Below are 17,495 nucleotides of genomic sequence, written 5' to 3'. Positions count from 1 at the left end.
CAAAGCCGCCACCTCACTGGCCCTGCGGACTCCTGACATTTGAGAGTGAGAGCGCGGGAGAGGCGGCTATTCACGGCCAATCCCCGAGAGAGTCGATGGAGGTAACTCGCCGGAAGAGGAGATCCACTCTGCCAGAATGGCATCGATGCCCTCAGAGCGGGAACAATTCAAATAAATAAATAAAATGAGAACAACACATGCCGCAAGTGTTGTCGCCGTGGCAACAGCGCTCTGGATAACAATATGATCGACAGACGGCTAATTAACTGAAACTGATTTTCCCCACAAACATGTCTGATGGATTTTGCCTTCCTGTTATCAACAAGATTTCATAATTGAATTGATTGATTTACAAGAGATATTTAAAACTCTGGGGAGTTTTTCCACGCTTGGCTGGAGTTGGCAAGAAACGAATCATTAAATGATCAGCTCGCTATAGGATGCTCATGAAATGTTTTCATTTCTTTGATGAAGATTCAATTCGGGCCCGGATCCACATATAGAAAAGCACAAAGCAATCTGCGTGTCACTTGGACATTAAGAGTCGGTCACCCGTAGTCGTTGCGGTTGCTACGGTAACACCGCATCACGCTGTGCTATTAGACTCGTCTGTCACTGGTGGCGGACGCGTGGGCGGGGTGTCGGAGTGGACCGTCGCGTAGACCCTAATTGTCGCTCAAGTTACATCGAGTGACATTTAAATGAGACGACGCCGTCCACGTGGCAAGTTATTGCCGTTTATTTTTTTTTAACATTCCCATACTGGTATGGTCAACTGGAGGGGTCCCCAACCCCCGGTCCGTTGGTCACACTTTATTTATATAAAGGTCGGTCCGCAGAAATATTTCTGAGGCGTAACCGGTCCGTGGATCATAAAAGGTTGGGGACCACTGGTCTACCGCATACCGAATACTGCTCGTCTTTTTTATCTGTGCTCTCTCACCTCGCTCGGGACCGTTAGCAGCCTCCGGCAGATCCGTTCTATTTAAAGATGTGCAAACACGGGAATGCTGAGGACTCGGGACGTCCTCTGCTCGCGTTTTCATGTCTCTGCACGATGAGATGCACAACGGTGTCTTTTTTTTGGCCACTCCTGTGCCTCACTTCATGTTTGAACATTTTAAAGCCGCTATACGTTCCCGACGACCCGTCGCAAAAGTAGAAGCGCCTTTCTCAATTGTGTTCACTTATCGCTTTGTAATTTTCCAGCATGCAAGGCAACGATCAATTTGGCAGCATCCATATGTTTGCTGTGATAAAAGAATTAAAACATTGCTTATTTTTAATTGAAAAGCCATGCTACATAATGACTAATGCTGTTAGGCAAGGTGGATCCGACATAATGACGCTGCTTGGACTGCTGCCATGCTAACAACATTGGCAAGCGTGGCTCTCTATTTTTTGTCTTCTTATTTAATAAACTAATAAACACCTCCTGTGTTGATATTTGGGTAGTTTGTTCTTTCCTATTTTCTCTATGTAAAACAATAATGACAGGGTTGTGTTTGTTTATGTAGGTACGTACGTGACGCAGGTGACAGCCACCGACGCGGACGACCCGACATACGGTAACAGCGCCAGGGTGGTGTACAGCATCCTGCATGGACAGCCCTACTTCTCAGTGGACCCCAAAACTGGTAACAATTCTGACGCACTGACATTGAGGGATCGTGGAGGCTGCCAGAAACAGCCACTGATCAGAATAGTAGCAGTAGTTGGCGCTATAAAGCGGCACTTCAACACATTGGCATCATCAAAAAAAGGGCTTTGCTCAAAATACTTTTTCAAACTAAATGTGATGCAAAGCTGTCAAACTCATTTTAGTGGCAGGTTGCATCGTAGTCATAGTTTCCTTCAGTGGGCTATGACTGTCGACACCTTATATTTATAATATCGGCTACACAACAAACTGATTTGAAATCAGAGTAGTAAAAGCTGTTGAAATATTTGAAAAAAATTCATGGTAATAAAAATCGCTAGTAATGTCTCTATTTTTTAAAAGTGGACACATTTTTTTATTGGGTATTGACACATAAGTCGATGCACAATTTGTCTTCATGGGCCACATAAAATGATACGGTGGGCTGTATTTGGCTTAACTGTTGAAATATTTTAAAAAAATGAATGTTAATACAAATCTATATTAATATCTCTATTTTTTAAAAGCGGACTCAATTTTTCATTTAATACTGACACATAAACTCGGTGCACAATTTGTCTTCGTGGGCCACATGATGTGGCGGGCCGTATCTGGCCCCCGGGCCTTGAGTTTGATATCTAGAGGTATTGAAGCACGTGAATACTACTATGGGACTAAACACAAGTGTGATGTCACCTCCCTAATTACTGGTGAAGAGCCATGTGTCAGCGCCTTGGCAGCATCCGGATGTTTCCATTCAATGTCTCTTGATTTTGCCGGCCGGTTGCTGACTAGCTAATAATTGTTTACGGCCGGCGTTTGAAAATGACCAAACATAATTATGCTGAACCATTAGCGCTGTTATTTATTTTGTTATTTATGCCCATGCTCCACCAAAGTCAATGCAGCAGAACGGTGGTAAAAGCTTCTTCATTGGCAGATGACTGGCGGCAAAGGGGGGAGGTTGTTTTTGCCCGAAATTTAAGGGGGAATTAGTTAGATTTTTATTTTTTCCCACTTACTATTTTCAATCATTTCTGTCAACCATACTTCAAAATACTCAACAAATTGTAGCACATTTAATGTTCACTTTTGAAACCACTTGAAATTGCTCAATGTTACCATGCCGACCGGAGGGCAGCGCTAGGGTGTTGCAACTAGGCGAGCGGCTCCCCCGCACAAATGATCTTTCTTTCAGGATTGACGCCATCTGCAAAAATAGAGCCCAATATGTAAATGAACCAAATTGTTACAGCATCACTCAGCAAAATTCACAATAGATCACATTTTTCTGGAAATGGCAGATTTAATGTTATTTAATTTCACACTTCATGGGTATGCGCGCACTCCAGACACTCCACGACTTGTATACACGCTATTAAAAAGTCATAAGATGTCAAAGGATACTTTTGCCGACAGCGGGACAAGCAGGACAGTTGTGTGCGTAATCACATCCCTTCACGCATATCACCACGGCAGGCGACAGGTGGAAGGTGTCGCCACTCGCAGCCGAGCACCTGCTGAGACGGGATGACAAAACAGCGGCAACTCCAAACACAAATCACGCTGCGAGAATAAATGTTCTCCCGGCTGGGCGTCCGTCTATCTGCGCAAACACTCCTCAAAAATCAGCAAACAAACAATCGACACACGGGAGGGGGAGCCCGACGGTGTGAACGCTGCGAACAAAAATCACCATTACAAAGGGCTGGAAAAACATGTTTGGAAAATTGGACTTTGTAAAACAAAACTAAAATCTCACCGAGAATATATATATCCATGCGGAGCCCCGCAACCCTGACCATCATCAATGAGTGGAGCCTAAAGTTAAAGCAAATGTGGTAAAGCAGCATTTGGCTCTTCTGCTGCACACAAAAAAGGCTGCGTGATCTTTAAGCGAATCATGGAAAATTCTTTCGAATGTCAAGTTTGTCAACCGACCGCCATCGCTGTTCCTCGAGTGCAGACCAAAAATACACGCTTGTGGCTCCCTGCTGTTGTCCGCCCAAGCTGACATTTGTGGGCCGTTTGTGCTATGCCACAGGCGTGATCAAGACGGCCTTGCCCAACATGGACCGAGAGGTGAAGGAGCAGTACCAGGTGCTAATCCAGGCCAAGGATATGGGGGGCCAACTGGGAGGGCTGGCTGGGACCACCGTGGTCAACATCTCCCTCAGCGATGTCAACGACAACCCGCCCAGATTCTCCAAAAGTAGGTGCTTTCCACTTCAAACTTGTTCACTTCACTTGGAAGCAAACTTCACTCCACTCGCTTCAAATCAATGCAAATTTGACACAATGGAGAATTTTTTTTCAACGTTGGCCCAAATGATGTATACTTTGTTTTCGGTGGGTGGACCGAGATCTCTACAGATAAGCCAAGATTTGGAGCAGTGGATTCAAGTCAGACATGTCATCGGAAATGTGTCATTTAAAGCGGATGGAGCACTCTGTCGTCACTCAAACACTGACTTCATTGCCTTTTCCAACGCTTCATCAATCAGTCTCATAAAATGTGTTTGCATGGCTGCAATTTTATGCCAGATACGTTTCCTGATGCAACGTTTAAGGGAAGCAATCTGTCGCGCGACACTTGACAAATTGATGAATTGACACAACATAGAAAGTTGAACAAAATCACAAATAATTGTTTGTGTAATGTTTCATTTCAAAATAATTACAATCTTTCATATTGTACTTTATGAAAACAAACAGTTCAAATGACTGAGTGAAATACAATGTAAATAATTAGTACTTGTGCTGTGACCACCAAGGGGCAGAACATGTGGCTGGGCAGTAATGAGACGTTCTTTGCAGAGGATGAAGAAAATACTCCTATCATTGTCCAAATGTGTGTAACGCAGAGACTCTGGTGCTATTTGTTAATATTAAGCTAGCAGAGGTTACAACTGATGTATGTTTTCACGCTGATGATCTCGCCGCTATCATATGGTTACATACACGCATCAGGAATCAACACCCTGTCCAAACCCGGACTGGAGCGGACGACCAAAGGCAGATAGATGCTCAAAAACGCGTTAGCGTGGACATTTCCAGACATTTCCACCACCACGGCGCCATACGTGATTGCACAGTTTGTCACGATGGTGCACAAAAGGTCAACTTGTTTTCGCACGGCCGCGTCGACAAGGTCCGGTAAATAAAGCTCGTCGGCCGGCCGTTGTTTTTGCTCGTGGAACATCCTTCTATATTTAGATTGCAGCTTGCGCTGAGGGGGCTGACTCACTGCATTCCAGCACGACGGTGGAACTTTACAACTTTTTCATGAATTTGCCTCTCTCAATCAGCAGGTCAGAGTGGGTTGACAATGAAAAGAAATCATTTTCTGTAAAGTCACAGACGTGCAGCGGCAAGGCTCCGTAGCCAACCTCGTCATGCGCCCTGGAATGTAAATAGAGCCGAGCTGCAGAAAGCAAAAGTAGATATTTCCATAATTCTGTCACGGCACAAAGGTTGGCGCCACGTGCGGATGCCTCTGTACTCGGCTGGAGATGTTTCAAGTCCTCACAAGAGCTGATGACAGCTTAGCCCGAGAGACTTTTGCCTCGAGATGATGGCTTCTTGCAGCAAGCGGTTCTCGAAGCAAAGAAAACTACAAAACTACAAACTCAATAGCCTTTTCCACCTTTGTTGTGATTTTCTCAAAATGTCTCTGCTGGCTTTGTTTTTCTTTTCAGGTTTTTTCCACTTACGTGTTCCCGAGTCTTCGGCAGTGGGCTCAGCGGTGGGCAGGATCAAAGCCCACGACTTGGACGTGGGCAGGAACGCCGAAGTGGAGTACACCATCGTGCCGGGCGACGGGGGCGCCATGTTTGACATCACCACCAATGCGCACAACCAAGATGGCGTCATCATTCTCAAGCGGGTGAGTGGCCCGTCCACAAAAACGCGCAACATTTGGATTTGGTTTTCATGGAGGGTCGACTTGAACTTCAGCTGCCTCTCTGGTTAAAATAGATAAATCAATAAAAAATCACAAACATAATTTTAGTGGCTGAAAGCTGCCCTAAGATGATGAAAGTAAGGGCAGGTGCGAGGGGACACCCCAGCGAGGGTGCGAGGGGACACCCCAGCGAGGGTCCTCGGTGACACCTGAACCTGCGTGTCAGCATCCCGAGTGCACGGGTGAGCGCTCGGCGTGTAGCGGCTCATCCGGTGGGCCATATGTTCTGCCGGCTAAGTTGATTAAGACTCCCAGAGGTCGGCTTTGATCCGCACTGCAATTTATTTCCGACATGAACCCACGGCATCGGCAGGGACGCCATTTTGCTCGGCCAACTTTGTAGCGAAGCGTTAGAGGAATTAATTACGTCGGGATGAAGCCTTCGAGGTCTATCATCTCTGGTTTGAACAAAGGAAGATGTTACGGGCCCGCACTAAAATTAGGGAGCAAAATGGAGCAGCCGCTCGGCATATATTAAAACACGATAAGACATGCGAGTTATTAACTTTGGCCTATATGCTTCGGGAGGCTTCAAATGAGCTCACCTAACATTGCGACGACAATTGTGAGCCAAAACAAAAGAGTCATCGCACGGCACTTGGTGCGACGTATTTCTTGATGCTATTTAGAGACCCCTTGTGGCCATAAAACGCATCTACGGTATTCCCTGACTTGTGAACATTAACGCGCCATCCATCATGTCCAGACTTCACTCAAGTCATATAATACGGCGCCACTTCCCGCGGGTTCCGTCTTATTTCTCCTTGGATGTGGGGGTGCGAGGCCGTTCCATGAGCGCCGCTTTGTTGCTGTTAAGCAAATACTTGAAGCCTATTTTGAAGAATCTCCACTTTTCTTATTGTGGTAGTTGATGCAATCATGTTCTACAGGCAGAATATCAATATGGTTTGCCAGCATTGCTCATGTTGCACGTACAATCCTGAGCAACACAATTGATTTTGCCTTTGCCGGACATCCGCTGTCAGTCCAAATGAACGCGTGGGTCATTTGGGCCCCCTCTGTGTGTGGGGCCCAAACGGCTCACACATACACAATTGCTCACCCTGCACCTGTGTGCTCACTTACTGCTTACAATACCCCCCCTCCCTCTTTCCCACCACGCCACCCACACACCTGTGCACCTTTTTGGGCAGTCCAAATTCAATTTGTCGGCGCTCACATTGAGCTTGAATGGAAATGAAAGGACAAAAGGTGTCACATTCATCAAGCATAATAGCAGCGGCCGCTAAACTCACTTTTGTCAGGCGGGGAAGGGGAACATTTTTGGAACACGTGAATGCAGATTGTTAATACTGAACCTGTTAATACTGTTGCCTTGGAAAAAAAAAATAGAGAAAGGACAAGGCTTTAATTTTGAGTAAGGATGAGCACAAATCTCTTGGTTGCTTGTTGAATGGTTCATTTGAATAGAAGCTGCACTTCCAGTTTGCATAAAGGCGACGCTTGCTTGCTTAGCACGATCTCAGGAAAAATCTACTAATCTTGTTTTCTTATTAACACTGTCATTTTATAGCAGGGATTCTCAACATATATTTCACTAACATACATTTACTTAAGTGTAATGATCCTCAAAAGATTCAGATACAATTTTTCAGATTTTTGGGGGGGGCATAGAGCTTTCATTTTCACTTTCAAAAATGCAATTTGCAGCATTTGCGTACCTTGAGGGGGATGATCGCTCATGTGAGAAAGTTAAATGTGCCTGGCACTGAGTGGAACGCCATCTGCCTATTTTTAGCACAAAAGGTGGTCCCGATCCTTTTTGATCCCCGCCACAAGATTCGCACAGGCAGTAATTGACAGTCTGCGCCGCGTGATGTTATTGTTGTCGGCAGCTTCAAAGTGTGCAGCTAAGTCAATTTGAACAAGGAAAGTGAAGAAGATGCGTCGGAGGCATGTGCTTCCTGCTGCAAAAAATGACAAAGCACGGCAAAGGCCGGCAGCCAGCCAAAGAGCCGACCGCTGCACTCGCACATAGTAAGTTAGAGTAAGTGAGCGAGCGAGCGACAGCCTCCATCAAAGTGCACAAAAAGGTGGCTGAGGAGTGATGAAGACAATGGATGAAGGTGTGAGGGAGCTGAGGATAAAGCCTTCATGAGCTACTTGCTGTGTTCTGACCCGCCCACTCCATTGTCTTATTCGGGATTGCTGCAATCTCCCCAGAGAGCAATCCTTCTACTGCTCTCCTTTCCTCCCTCGTTTGACTTCCCGCACACACACACACGTACACACACACACACACACACAGGCACGCACGCACTAACACGCAGGCAAGCGTCAGGAAAACCTCATTGTACACAGCCGAGTTTGGCAGAAGCCAAATTAGAGAGTGAGGAAGGTTGGCTATGATAAGAGGATCAGGCTGAGTAATGGGTTCAAAGGATGATCATTGCTTTCCCAGACTGGCGAGGGAAAAAAAAAAACAAGCGTGAAGGGGCCTCGCGCATCCCATCTGCTAAACATAAGATTACGTGAGACAATAGGTAAATCCGCCAAAGAATTCCCGGGCAGGCGTGCGGACCGATGACACGCGCTACGACGAAGGACACGTTGACAAACAAGAGCCTCCGGTCGCCTCGCCGAAAATGGCTTCCTCTCCGATTAAATGTGGCGTTTGTGCCTCCGCTTGTTTATTTACCTTCTCCCGGCTGACGGAGGAAAGCGAGCGCCATGCAAATCTGCTGGAGCCAGCCTCGGGGGCTGAACCTGCATTGTTTGAAGAAGCCATGTGTGGCATGATATTTGGCTGCCGCGTTTGAACAGCGTCGAGTCCCGTGCGCTTCTCTTGGAATGGGTGTCAGAAGTAGGTCGAGTCCAGGCGACATGGTTTTGGACAAAACCAAAGACACCTATGTATAGTTTGTTTTTGTTTTTTTTTTGCATAAGGAAGGTTGTGAAGCAGCTTTGGGGTTGCCATGGTGATGCTGATGTTAATGCTGATGCTGAGAAATGAGCGGGGTTCTATTTCGGGGTTTCTCATATGTCAGCCCACCTGCACTAAAATCTAGCCTGTAATTATCTGAGCAGCATGCATAAAATGGCTCCCCAAAGCGAGAATCCGTTTTGTATTCCGAAGCGGTCGACTCGGCTTGGTGGAAGTCGCCTATGTGAACCGCTGCCCGACTTGCTGCGATCTCTTGCCATTGCAAAGAAAGTCTCCATCGAGATTATCGTAACGTATCGAAAGGTAGCCTCAAAGCTTTCAAATGGAATGAACCTAAGCTCAAAGCAAATCTGTCTAATGTCCCGACACAGAACGCGCTAGTATCACTTGCTAAATGTTTCATTTGTCAAAATGCTTTTTGAGATGTCCCAAATCCTAAACCAATAAAAAGGGAAAGTACAAAACCAATAAAATTGAGAGGGGTAAACTCGTCTTAATCTCCCGCGGACCAAACGGGGCCAAATCCTCCCCGATGAGAAAAAGCAGGACTCTGCATCCGAGCTGGCCTGAAAATACGTCCTGTGGTGCAGATTCATAACGCTTGAAGATCAACATTGTCTGTGCATTTGAAGGACAAAACGTGGGGAGTGCCTCCCACTCGTTGGAGCGAGAGCATGGTAGCCTGCGTTCGGATTTCAGGATGCCGCTGAAACTTTAGCCTTCCCGCTCAAAATGCTTGTAAAAATAGAAGTGTGTAGTCAACATTCTGCTTCGTCTGATGTCGGCACTTTCCTCAGCTCTTAATTTGTAGGTTTTTAGCGCATAAAAAACAGCAAGGTCCCGTGGATGGATGGACTGGGAACAAAATGACGGAAATGAAGAGTTGTTTCTCGTCATTTGCTCTGCTCGTACACATGCACAGATGTTCGTGGGCCCGGCGGCGAAAATGACTCCGGCTATTGATCTCGGATGAGCTCCGTTTAAGCTTCTCCAGTCAAAGCAATCGACAGGATTGAGGCAAGAGGCCTTTTCATCCTCCCTGCCATTAATTAAGGACTTCATTTTACTAAAGCATCCAGTCAGCTCGGTCCACTTCCTCCATCATAAATGTGATTGAAGACGGGAGCGAAATGAAGCTGCCTTTCACTTTCTGTCATGAAATGATCCAGCACTGGGAATTGAGGCCGCCCGCCGGAGTGCGAATAAAACCAATCGGCGACCTCAACTGCGTCAAGCCACTTGGATACCATCATTCAAAATCAATACGGTCCAAGATGGAACCGTAACCCCGACAGAATTTGACATTTCCATGGGCTGAGCGGTGAAGAGTAAACTGCACACATCTGATAAGGAGGATCCAGATCATTTATGCAGGAAGGATATTGCACATTGAAAATCAATAGCGCACTAACAGAAAAATATTCCTGGACAGCGTGGCGATGTTCAAAATTGATACGGGCCAATGAAAAGTAGCTTGCTCACATCTAAGTCGGGTCCCTAAAAATCAATAGGGCCCAAAATATTCAAAGTGGAGCAAGGCCACCTTGAGTTCAAAAGCGGCAGAAGTTGGAAAGTGCTGGACTGCTGGCAGGTAGCGACACCCGATAGCAGACGAAGCTCATCCGCTGGCAAGCCAGCACCGTCGGCTCGCCCACACACCCGGCTGGGAATTAATCCATTGATTGCAGCGCTGAAGACTTCAGTGGGTGGCGAGGCTGGCTATTCTGGCGCTGAGAGGAAATACCTTCGGGCGGTAGCTAATTTAGAAAAAAAATCATGATAAATATAATGTCTCACCTGGTGAGCGTGTAGGAAGTGTTTGGAATCTTTGTTGAAGATTGCCGTTCAAGGGATTCTCAACGGTCCGGTGGTACTTCTGAATTGTGTTGGTGAAAATGCACATTGATGACACCCCCGTCTTAGCGTCTGCCATTGGGCAAGTAACAATTGAGAAATTTGTAGACTGTCATGAATAAACCCACAAATCGATTCGGTAAGTCTGCCTTTTGGGTACGAGGTGAGAGAAATGTGCGTATTTCAAGCCAATTTGTATCCCCGGGAGTCAGTTTCTCTTGGAAGCATCACATTTGGCATGTATGTCTATCATGAGTAAAAATTCCCAAGAAACCATGCCTGGAAAGTTTTGCGTTTAAAACTTTTCGGCATATCGTGGCCACTTCCTGGTGAAAGTTTGTTGGACTACTACCAAATCTGAGCAGGCTGTACTGCTATGATGCTAAATTGGCAAATCTTTGAGTCTTTGTTACCACCGCATATGGATGGATGGATTCACCTTCAAACGCAAAACCCGAAAGACATTTATCGGAGTGTCATGGGAGTCCATTTGTTATTGTGGTTTCTGCATCTTATTCTAAAATTGCTTTTTCCCGGAAAGCTGTTCATGTGCAAAATCATGAGCGGTGGCATCAGGAGTGAGTCAGAAGTTGCTCCAAAAAAATGGGTGGCCACTGGCAAGCACTCAGAATGGTCCGGAGCGGAGCGATGGAGGCAATAGAGGACACAAAGCGATGTGATTGATGGCAGCACAATAAAGTGAGCATCCCCCCCTCCCCTTTGTCTCTTTGGGCCATGTAATCTTTTCTCTCCTGTTGACGAGCTTATTGAACGCAGTTCGCTGACCACGGCGCACTCGGCCCAAAAGAAATCTCCGCTGCGACTTGACTCGTCGAAAACACTCTCCGTTTACTTTGACGCTAGCGACTGCTGTTTTCCACTGCGGAAATGACATCTGATGCTCTTTATGGCCTCTCAGTCTTTCCATTTTCAAGGCTTGCTATTGACTTGTAACTACAGCGAAAGCTCCACCATCATGGCTTTCGTGTTTTTATTTGTCACGTACTACTTTTGAAACATGTAAATCTTGCGTTGCAAGAGCTTGTAAAGGCCCGAGGTCATACTGGCACACTTTGGGCTCTGTTCTAGTTTTGGCACTCTTCAAAAGATCAGATCCTGACTCATCGGCGGCATCACCTGTCATGATTTGCCGACTTAAATAGCGCCGACTGACTGCACTGGTGAGTCACCAGTCTTAAAAATGCAAACGGTTGGTTTTTGCTCTTCCACACGGGAATCATTTGTTCCGCTCTGACAAAGAACTGCACCCCACAAATGTATTGTACTATTTATGACTATTTAGAGACTGCATTATTTCACAGGCATCAAAGAGTCGCAGGGAGCAATTTAAAAGCTCGTATTTCAGGGACCGACCCTACGTCCCTTCTGGCGATGCTTATGTAAGAAGACAACGAGTGAGGATCGCGAATGCTACGCTAAAGCTACGGCTATCCCTTGTTAAGACTTTAGTTTGGGAAAATCTGGTCGTAACAAGAGAAGCAGAGCAAATTAGGTTCCTCATAGGACAGCTGCCGATCTCGTCCATCTTGAAATGTACCTGGACGTTTCGCTGAGTGTAGCATAGCACTGACAATGGTCCCTGGTCCTTTATAAGAGGTCCCGTTATCAGCGGGACCACAAGCACCTCCATCGCATGAAATCCACCGAGATGTTTTGTCAGCACTGTCGTCATTCAATTAGTTTGTTATCTTAGCTTTGAGCCACTGGCAGGCTCACGTGTTGTTAATGATTTCAGAGTGTCTTTGTAAATACATAACAGTGCGCCTAAGCAGATTTAACGCCGGCGCCGCACGGCTGACAGATCCAATATTTTCCGCTGTTTTTCTGCCACTCTTTAATCTCCTGGCGTAACACCTTTAGTGCGGCATCGCAAACAAATGGAATCAGCCCGCTTGTGATTCGGAACGATGCCGACTCCCCCTACGGGCCTGGCACAAGACATCATCCCCTATCGCACACACACACTTATTATAATGACTGGCGTAGGTGCGAGGAGAACATTCAATATTCTGAAGCGAATTCGTCATTTTACGCTGGCGTGGATGTTGTGGCACTCGCATATCCGCCACTCCGGTCACAATGAAAGCTCATCCCGGACTCTGTTCTGATTTGCACTCCGATTCTTGACCGTTGTTTTGGCGCTGCGTGGCGCCCAGCACCTGCCCGTCTTCCTTACAGCCAAAGGCCTTGACGAGCTCGCAGTCCACATCAGGCGTCATTGGCTTTCTATTGTGGAGCACCAGGATGCTCCATTCGGCATCGGTGGCGGTGCACTGAAGGTGCACATTTGCATATCAAAGAGTGTGAGGAACATGTCTGGAATTTCAAGCGACTTCTGTTGCCACCCGACACACGAGCAAAACGAAAGGCGGAAAGACGCGCTTCCTCGCACCGTAACCAGAGGCTTGGAAAACCGAGCGCAGGTTCAGGCCAATCACGTAAAAGTAGGTCAACCTCCTGGAAAAAAAAAAAAGTCAGAGAATGACTTCACGGGATATTTCCCTCATGACCTCGATATCTATGCGATGCCTTGCAGAGTTAGCTCGTCTTCTTGTTAATTTGAGGCTCAGTATCGCCCCCTACTGGGCATGTATGTTACTCCTGCTAAATGGTAAATGTAGCCATCCACCGGCATCGAACACCCCCGCCCATATCGGCCTAAAACGTTGCTTGTCCAGATGGCTAGCTGCGCTTTCTTTGGCGATGAGCGAGCAGAAGGCCAAGGTAGCGCTGATCTTCATGTGCAAAGGGGAGCTTCACACTGAGAAGCTTTTTCTCTCCTTTGGCTAATGGCGCCCATGTATCACGAGACGCCTAATGAGGCTGAGTGCGCAGCCCCCCGCTGGTCGACCACCCGGCGCCGCCGCCCCTCATCCACCTGCGCATGTGCTAGATCGCAGTATCAGTCACTCAACATGAACTCCCAAGAAAATGGAGCGCCTTGCTGGAGAGGAAAAATACATTTCCCACCTTGATAGTAATGCTCAGTTCTCTCGTGACCTTTTTTTTTTTTTTTAACATTTATTAACCAATGTAAAGTGTAGAAAAAAAGCTTGCGCACTTTAAGAATACCTAACATGCCGTTTCTTCGTTTTTAAATCGGATAATAATGCTTGTGTAGATGCTAGTATAATTAACATGTCAAATGAATAATAAAAGGAGACATTGACAGTTTCTGGAGATTTTTAAAATGTTTGTGGTTTTATTTTGCCCTTGTTGCATGCAAGCCTTCCTTTCCTATTTCCGGGCGTTCTTACTCTTGCACTTCGCAATGAGCAGCCGGTCAAGTCATCAACACAAAAAGCACTCAAAGAGCGCATTTGGTCCACTCGGAGACGTTGGACCTCGGCTGGCTTTGATCAAAGTAGCACTTTGACCCGCCTCAAAGCAGATCCCCCCCTGACGCGCACGAACCAAATGTTCAATCTCTTCTAGCTGATTTCGGCCACGCGCCGCGGTTGCACGTCCGGTCATTTGAGGCCTTCTAGCTGGCGCTTTAAACGGCGTCTGCGTCTTGCGAAGCCGTCGGCGGAGAAGGACAGAGTGTACTTCCTGATGCATTTCCCCATTGCGACTGCAAGAGCCAGCGGCGCTTGCACCTGCTGCGCTGTAATCAAACCAATCAGGCCATCTGATGGTCAGTGATTGCTTTTAGATTGGCAGGCCGCGCCGTGTCTTTTCCCCCATTGCAGCCCACCCACCTCCTCGAGTCCTTTAATGGACACCAGAAGACCCCTGTAAAATCAAGAAGACAGAGAGAACATGCCAGCATATCCAGGCTTTCACCTCCAGCAAATGGAATTTAGCTCATTTTTAAAATCTCATTTAAAATGCTCATTTGTTGTCATGTTTTTCTGAGGCTTAAGATCAGATCACAGAGTGTCTTGGCGAAGCAGCATTTTTGTCACAATTTGGTTTTTGTGAGCTCAAGACAGCTTCATGGGGCACTAGACTTAAAAACTTGTGACCTAAAATGTAGTTTGGTCGTCCTACTCTGTTAAAAAATAAGATGACAGATGTGTTTGAAATCTCTTCTCCAAGCTGCACTTGTTTGTGTGGGAGGTCGCTCAAAAAGGTTTCACCTCCTCATTGAAAAGCTCTTTGGACCTTTTTCCAAACAAGCTGCCAGAAAGAGAAATCCGCCGTCCCGGGACGCGCCGCTCCGCTCGCTGCCAAGGTGCCGCCCGCCTCGTTAGTTCATTTGAAGTACAGGCGGCGTCAACGTGTCTCGTGCGGCTGCGGGGCCGGCGGAGCGTGACGGCGGCAAGCCTCGGCCCGGCGTGGGCGGTCTCACATGAGAGGGCAGCAGACTGGCGTGGGCGAGAACCCACGTGTCACCGCTGTCAAGACGTTGCCCGCGACGTCAAGGGCGCGCGCTCGTCCGCTCGCCTTTGACTAATTGACCCCGAGTTGACGTCTCAGAAGCTCCCGCAAGGACAAAGACAAGAAATGCTCATCAACTTCTTTTGCTTCTTTTCAGCCGCTGGACTATGAGAGCAAGAAGGCGTACACCTTCAAGGTGGACGCCTCCAACACTCATCTGGACCCCAGATTCCAGACCTTCGGGGCCTTCAAAGACACGGCGACGGTAAAGATTAACGTCCTGGATGTGGACGAGCCCCCGGTGTTCAATAAGGCCGCCTACGTGATGGACGTGTACGAGGACACGCCGGCGGGCACCATCATCGGAGCCGTGACGGCTCAGGACTTGGATGCCGGCAGCAGTCCAGTCAGGTGAAGTTCAACTCGCGACGAAAGTTCCTTTTCCCACGCCCGCTACGGCGTGAAGGATTGCCATTGTTACCATGGTTACAAATGAGAACAACGCTCGGGGGGGAGGAATTTGCTGCTTTAAGATCATTAACGGAAATCGTTGCAGCAGTAAAATGGTGGATGCTAGTATAAAACAATAAAGGGACTTTAAGAATGAGTTTACTAATTGGATCTCGAAACTGGTATTTAAATTAAGGAAGAAAACCTATCCATCCATTTTCTGAACCGCTTAGTCCCCACGGGGGTCGCGGGCATGCTGGAGCCCATCCCAGCAGTAATCTGGCAGTAGGCGGGGGACACCCTGAACCGGTTGCCAGCCGATCGCAGGGCACACAGAAACGAACAACCATCACTCACACTCACACCTAGGGACAATTTGGAGTCTCCAATCAGCCTACCGAGCATGTTTTTGGAATGTAGGAGGAAACCGAAGTGCCCGGAGGAAACCCACGCGGGCTCGGGGAGAACATGCAAACTCCACACAGGGAGGGCCGGAGGTGGAATCGAACCGGCACCCTCCTAACTGTGAGGCGGAAGTGCTTACCAGTGCACCACCGAGCCGCCCAAGCAAGAAAACCTTGCATGAGAAAAAATTGAAACACAAAAACTGCATAAGAATTAGGGCTGCAACTAACAATCAATTTAATAATCGATTCATCGATTCTCTATTTACTGATGAGAAGCTGTAATTGCAAATATCTGGATGCTTTGGAATTAAAACGCATCAAAACAATTACAATTAATTTGACGATCGATGAATTGTCGATTCATTGACTAATCGTTGCTCGTGCACAAAGGCGATTTTTATAAGCCAGAACTTTTTCCAACCTCTGCAAACAACGAACTTTGACAAACAGTTGAAAATGAAATTCAATTATTTCCAATTAGCAGCGTAAATGTAATCAAAGCACTCGGGCCTCCTAATGAAGTACTCGGCTGATTGGAGAACACGATGCGGCTTCTCTTTACCGGACCGAGTGTCTTCTTCCAGTGCTGCCTGATTGAAGCCTTTACGTCTTTGCATCTGCTCGGCCATGACTGCCGCCCTTGTTCATCAGCGGAGGACTCGGGAACAATCGATCAATCAATGCCGTCTCGGCATCACAATCACATCGGCTCTGAGCTTGTCGCGACCTCGTCAGAGTGACGACTTTAAGAAAGGGGCTCGACGTTCGTGCGACACTTTGCCTTCCTGTCATACACAATGTTTTTCGAGACTCTTCCAACCTATGAATTATATTCATTTATATATATACATATTTTTATGTATACCACTACGCTTATGCGTATGCCCCCCCCCCCTGAACAATGCAGTGAACACATTGAGGGGCCAAAAAGAAAAGGATGGTCCAATCCTCAAGGGCAAAATATCGGCAAAACATCAACTTCCCTCCACTCAAGTTGGCCGGAAGACGACGCCGCTCGCTCACGCAATCACACTGTGTTATTTGTTGCGGCTTTCCAGACATAAAAATAACTCTAAGCCCAAAGTGGATTACAGCGCGTGAGATGGGCTACGAGTAAAAAACACTGGCCACCGCCGCGATAGCATCTTAATAGAAGCTCAAGTCTTGTACTCGAGTCTCGCTCTCCTCCCGGTAATTACCGGGGGAGACATTTAAACATCAGCCGCCCGTTATGGATGTGACACGAGTCGCTAAACTCGCCGTGCCCTCGCGCTCGGCCCCCACCCCTCCACCCTAGGGTCTTGCCGCGACCATCGACGGCCCTTAAAAATGGATGAGGAGGCTTTTGTTCTTCAAGTCTATTAACCTGCCGAGACCGCTCGCAACCAACTGTCGGAGCGTGACGGACAAAAGCCATGTTTTCAATGAATATTTGATCATCGGACTAAACAAAACAAAAGCCTAAAACTGACATTTGGTTAACCGATGAAAAGCCTCCAACAAAGTACAGTACTTTTTTTTGTAAAACTGCACTTTGTCTACTTTTTAATTATTCATCCATCGCCGGGCCTTCCTAGAGTAAAAAATAAAATAAAAAGAAACAATGGAGAGTTGTGTCTATGGTGGAGAGGCGAGCACGCTTTTAGCCGCCGTGCATGCGTCCGTGGAGACAAAAGACTGTCATGAATGTTGAATGACGCTCCGCTTCGAAGGAGCTTTTCTGCTTTCAAACACTCGCCACCCATAGACCCTCCCTAAAATAATTGATCACATGCAGCACTCGGTCCAGCTTTGCACCAAGTCGTCGCGACTGCCGTTCATTCTTCCGCAGCTTCAAAAGAAACAACAGGCTTAAATCAAACAGAAACAAATGGAAGCCGAGCAAAAGCGGTAAACCGTTTTGCCAGAAGTGCCTCTGTCATCATTCTCTCA

The 17,495-nt window shown here is 47.1% G+C and overlaps 1 protein-coding gene across 2 annotated transcripts in view; it reads left to right on the top strand.

Annotated features, from left to right (window-relative positions):
* LOC147041436 (cadherin-12-like) overlaps window positions 1-17,495 on the top strand; it is a 56,847-nt gene that overhangs the window by 29,996 nt on the left and 9,356 nt on the right. For both annotated transcript variants that reach the window (XM_085939421.1, XM_085939420.1), the window contains exons 4-7: window positions 1,518-1,637; window positions 3,684-3,851; window positions 5,338-5,525; window positions 14,864-15,117. In XM_085939421.1, coding sequence (XP_085795547.1) covers window positions 1,518-1,637; window positions 3,684-3,851; window positions 5,338-5,525; window positions 14,864-15,117 — 730 coding nt within the window. The remainder of the gene's footprint in view (window positions 1-1,517; window positions 1,638-3,683; window positions 3,852-5,337; window positions 5,526-14,863; window positions 15,118-17,495) is intronic.

The sequence above is a fragment of the Syngnathus leptorhynchus genome, chromosome 19, assembly GCF_054491065.1.
Source record: "Syngnathus leptorhynchus isolate UIUO chromosome 19, UIUO_Slep, whole genome shotgun sequence".
In the NCBI taxonomy this organism is placed as follows: Eukaryota; Metazoa; Chordata; class Actinopteri; order Syngnathiformes; family Syngnathidae; genus Syngnathus; species Syngnathus leptorhynchus.
This window is presented reverse-complemented; position numbering and strand designations above follow the sequence as displayed.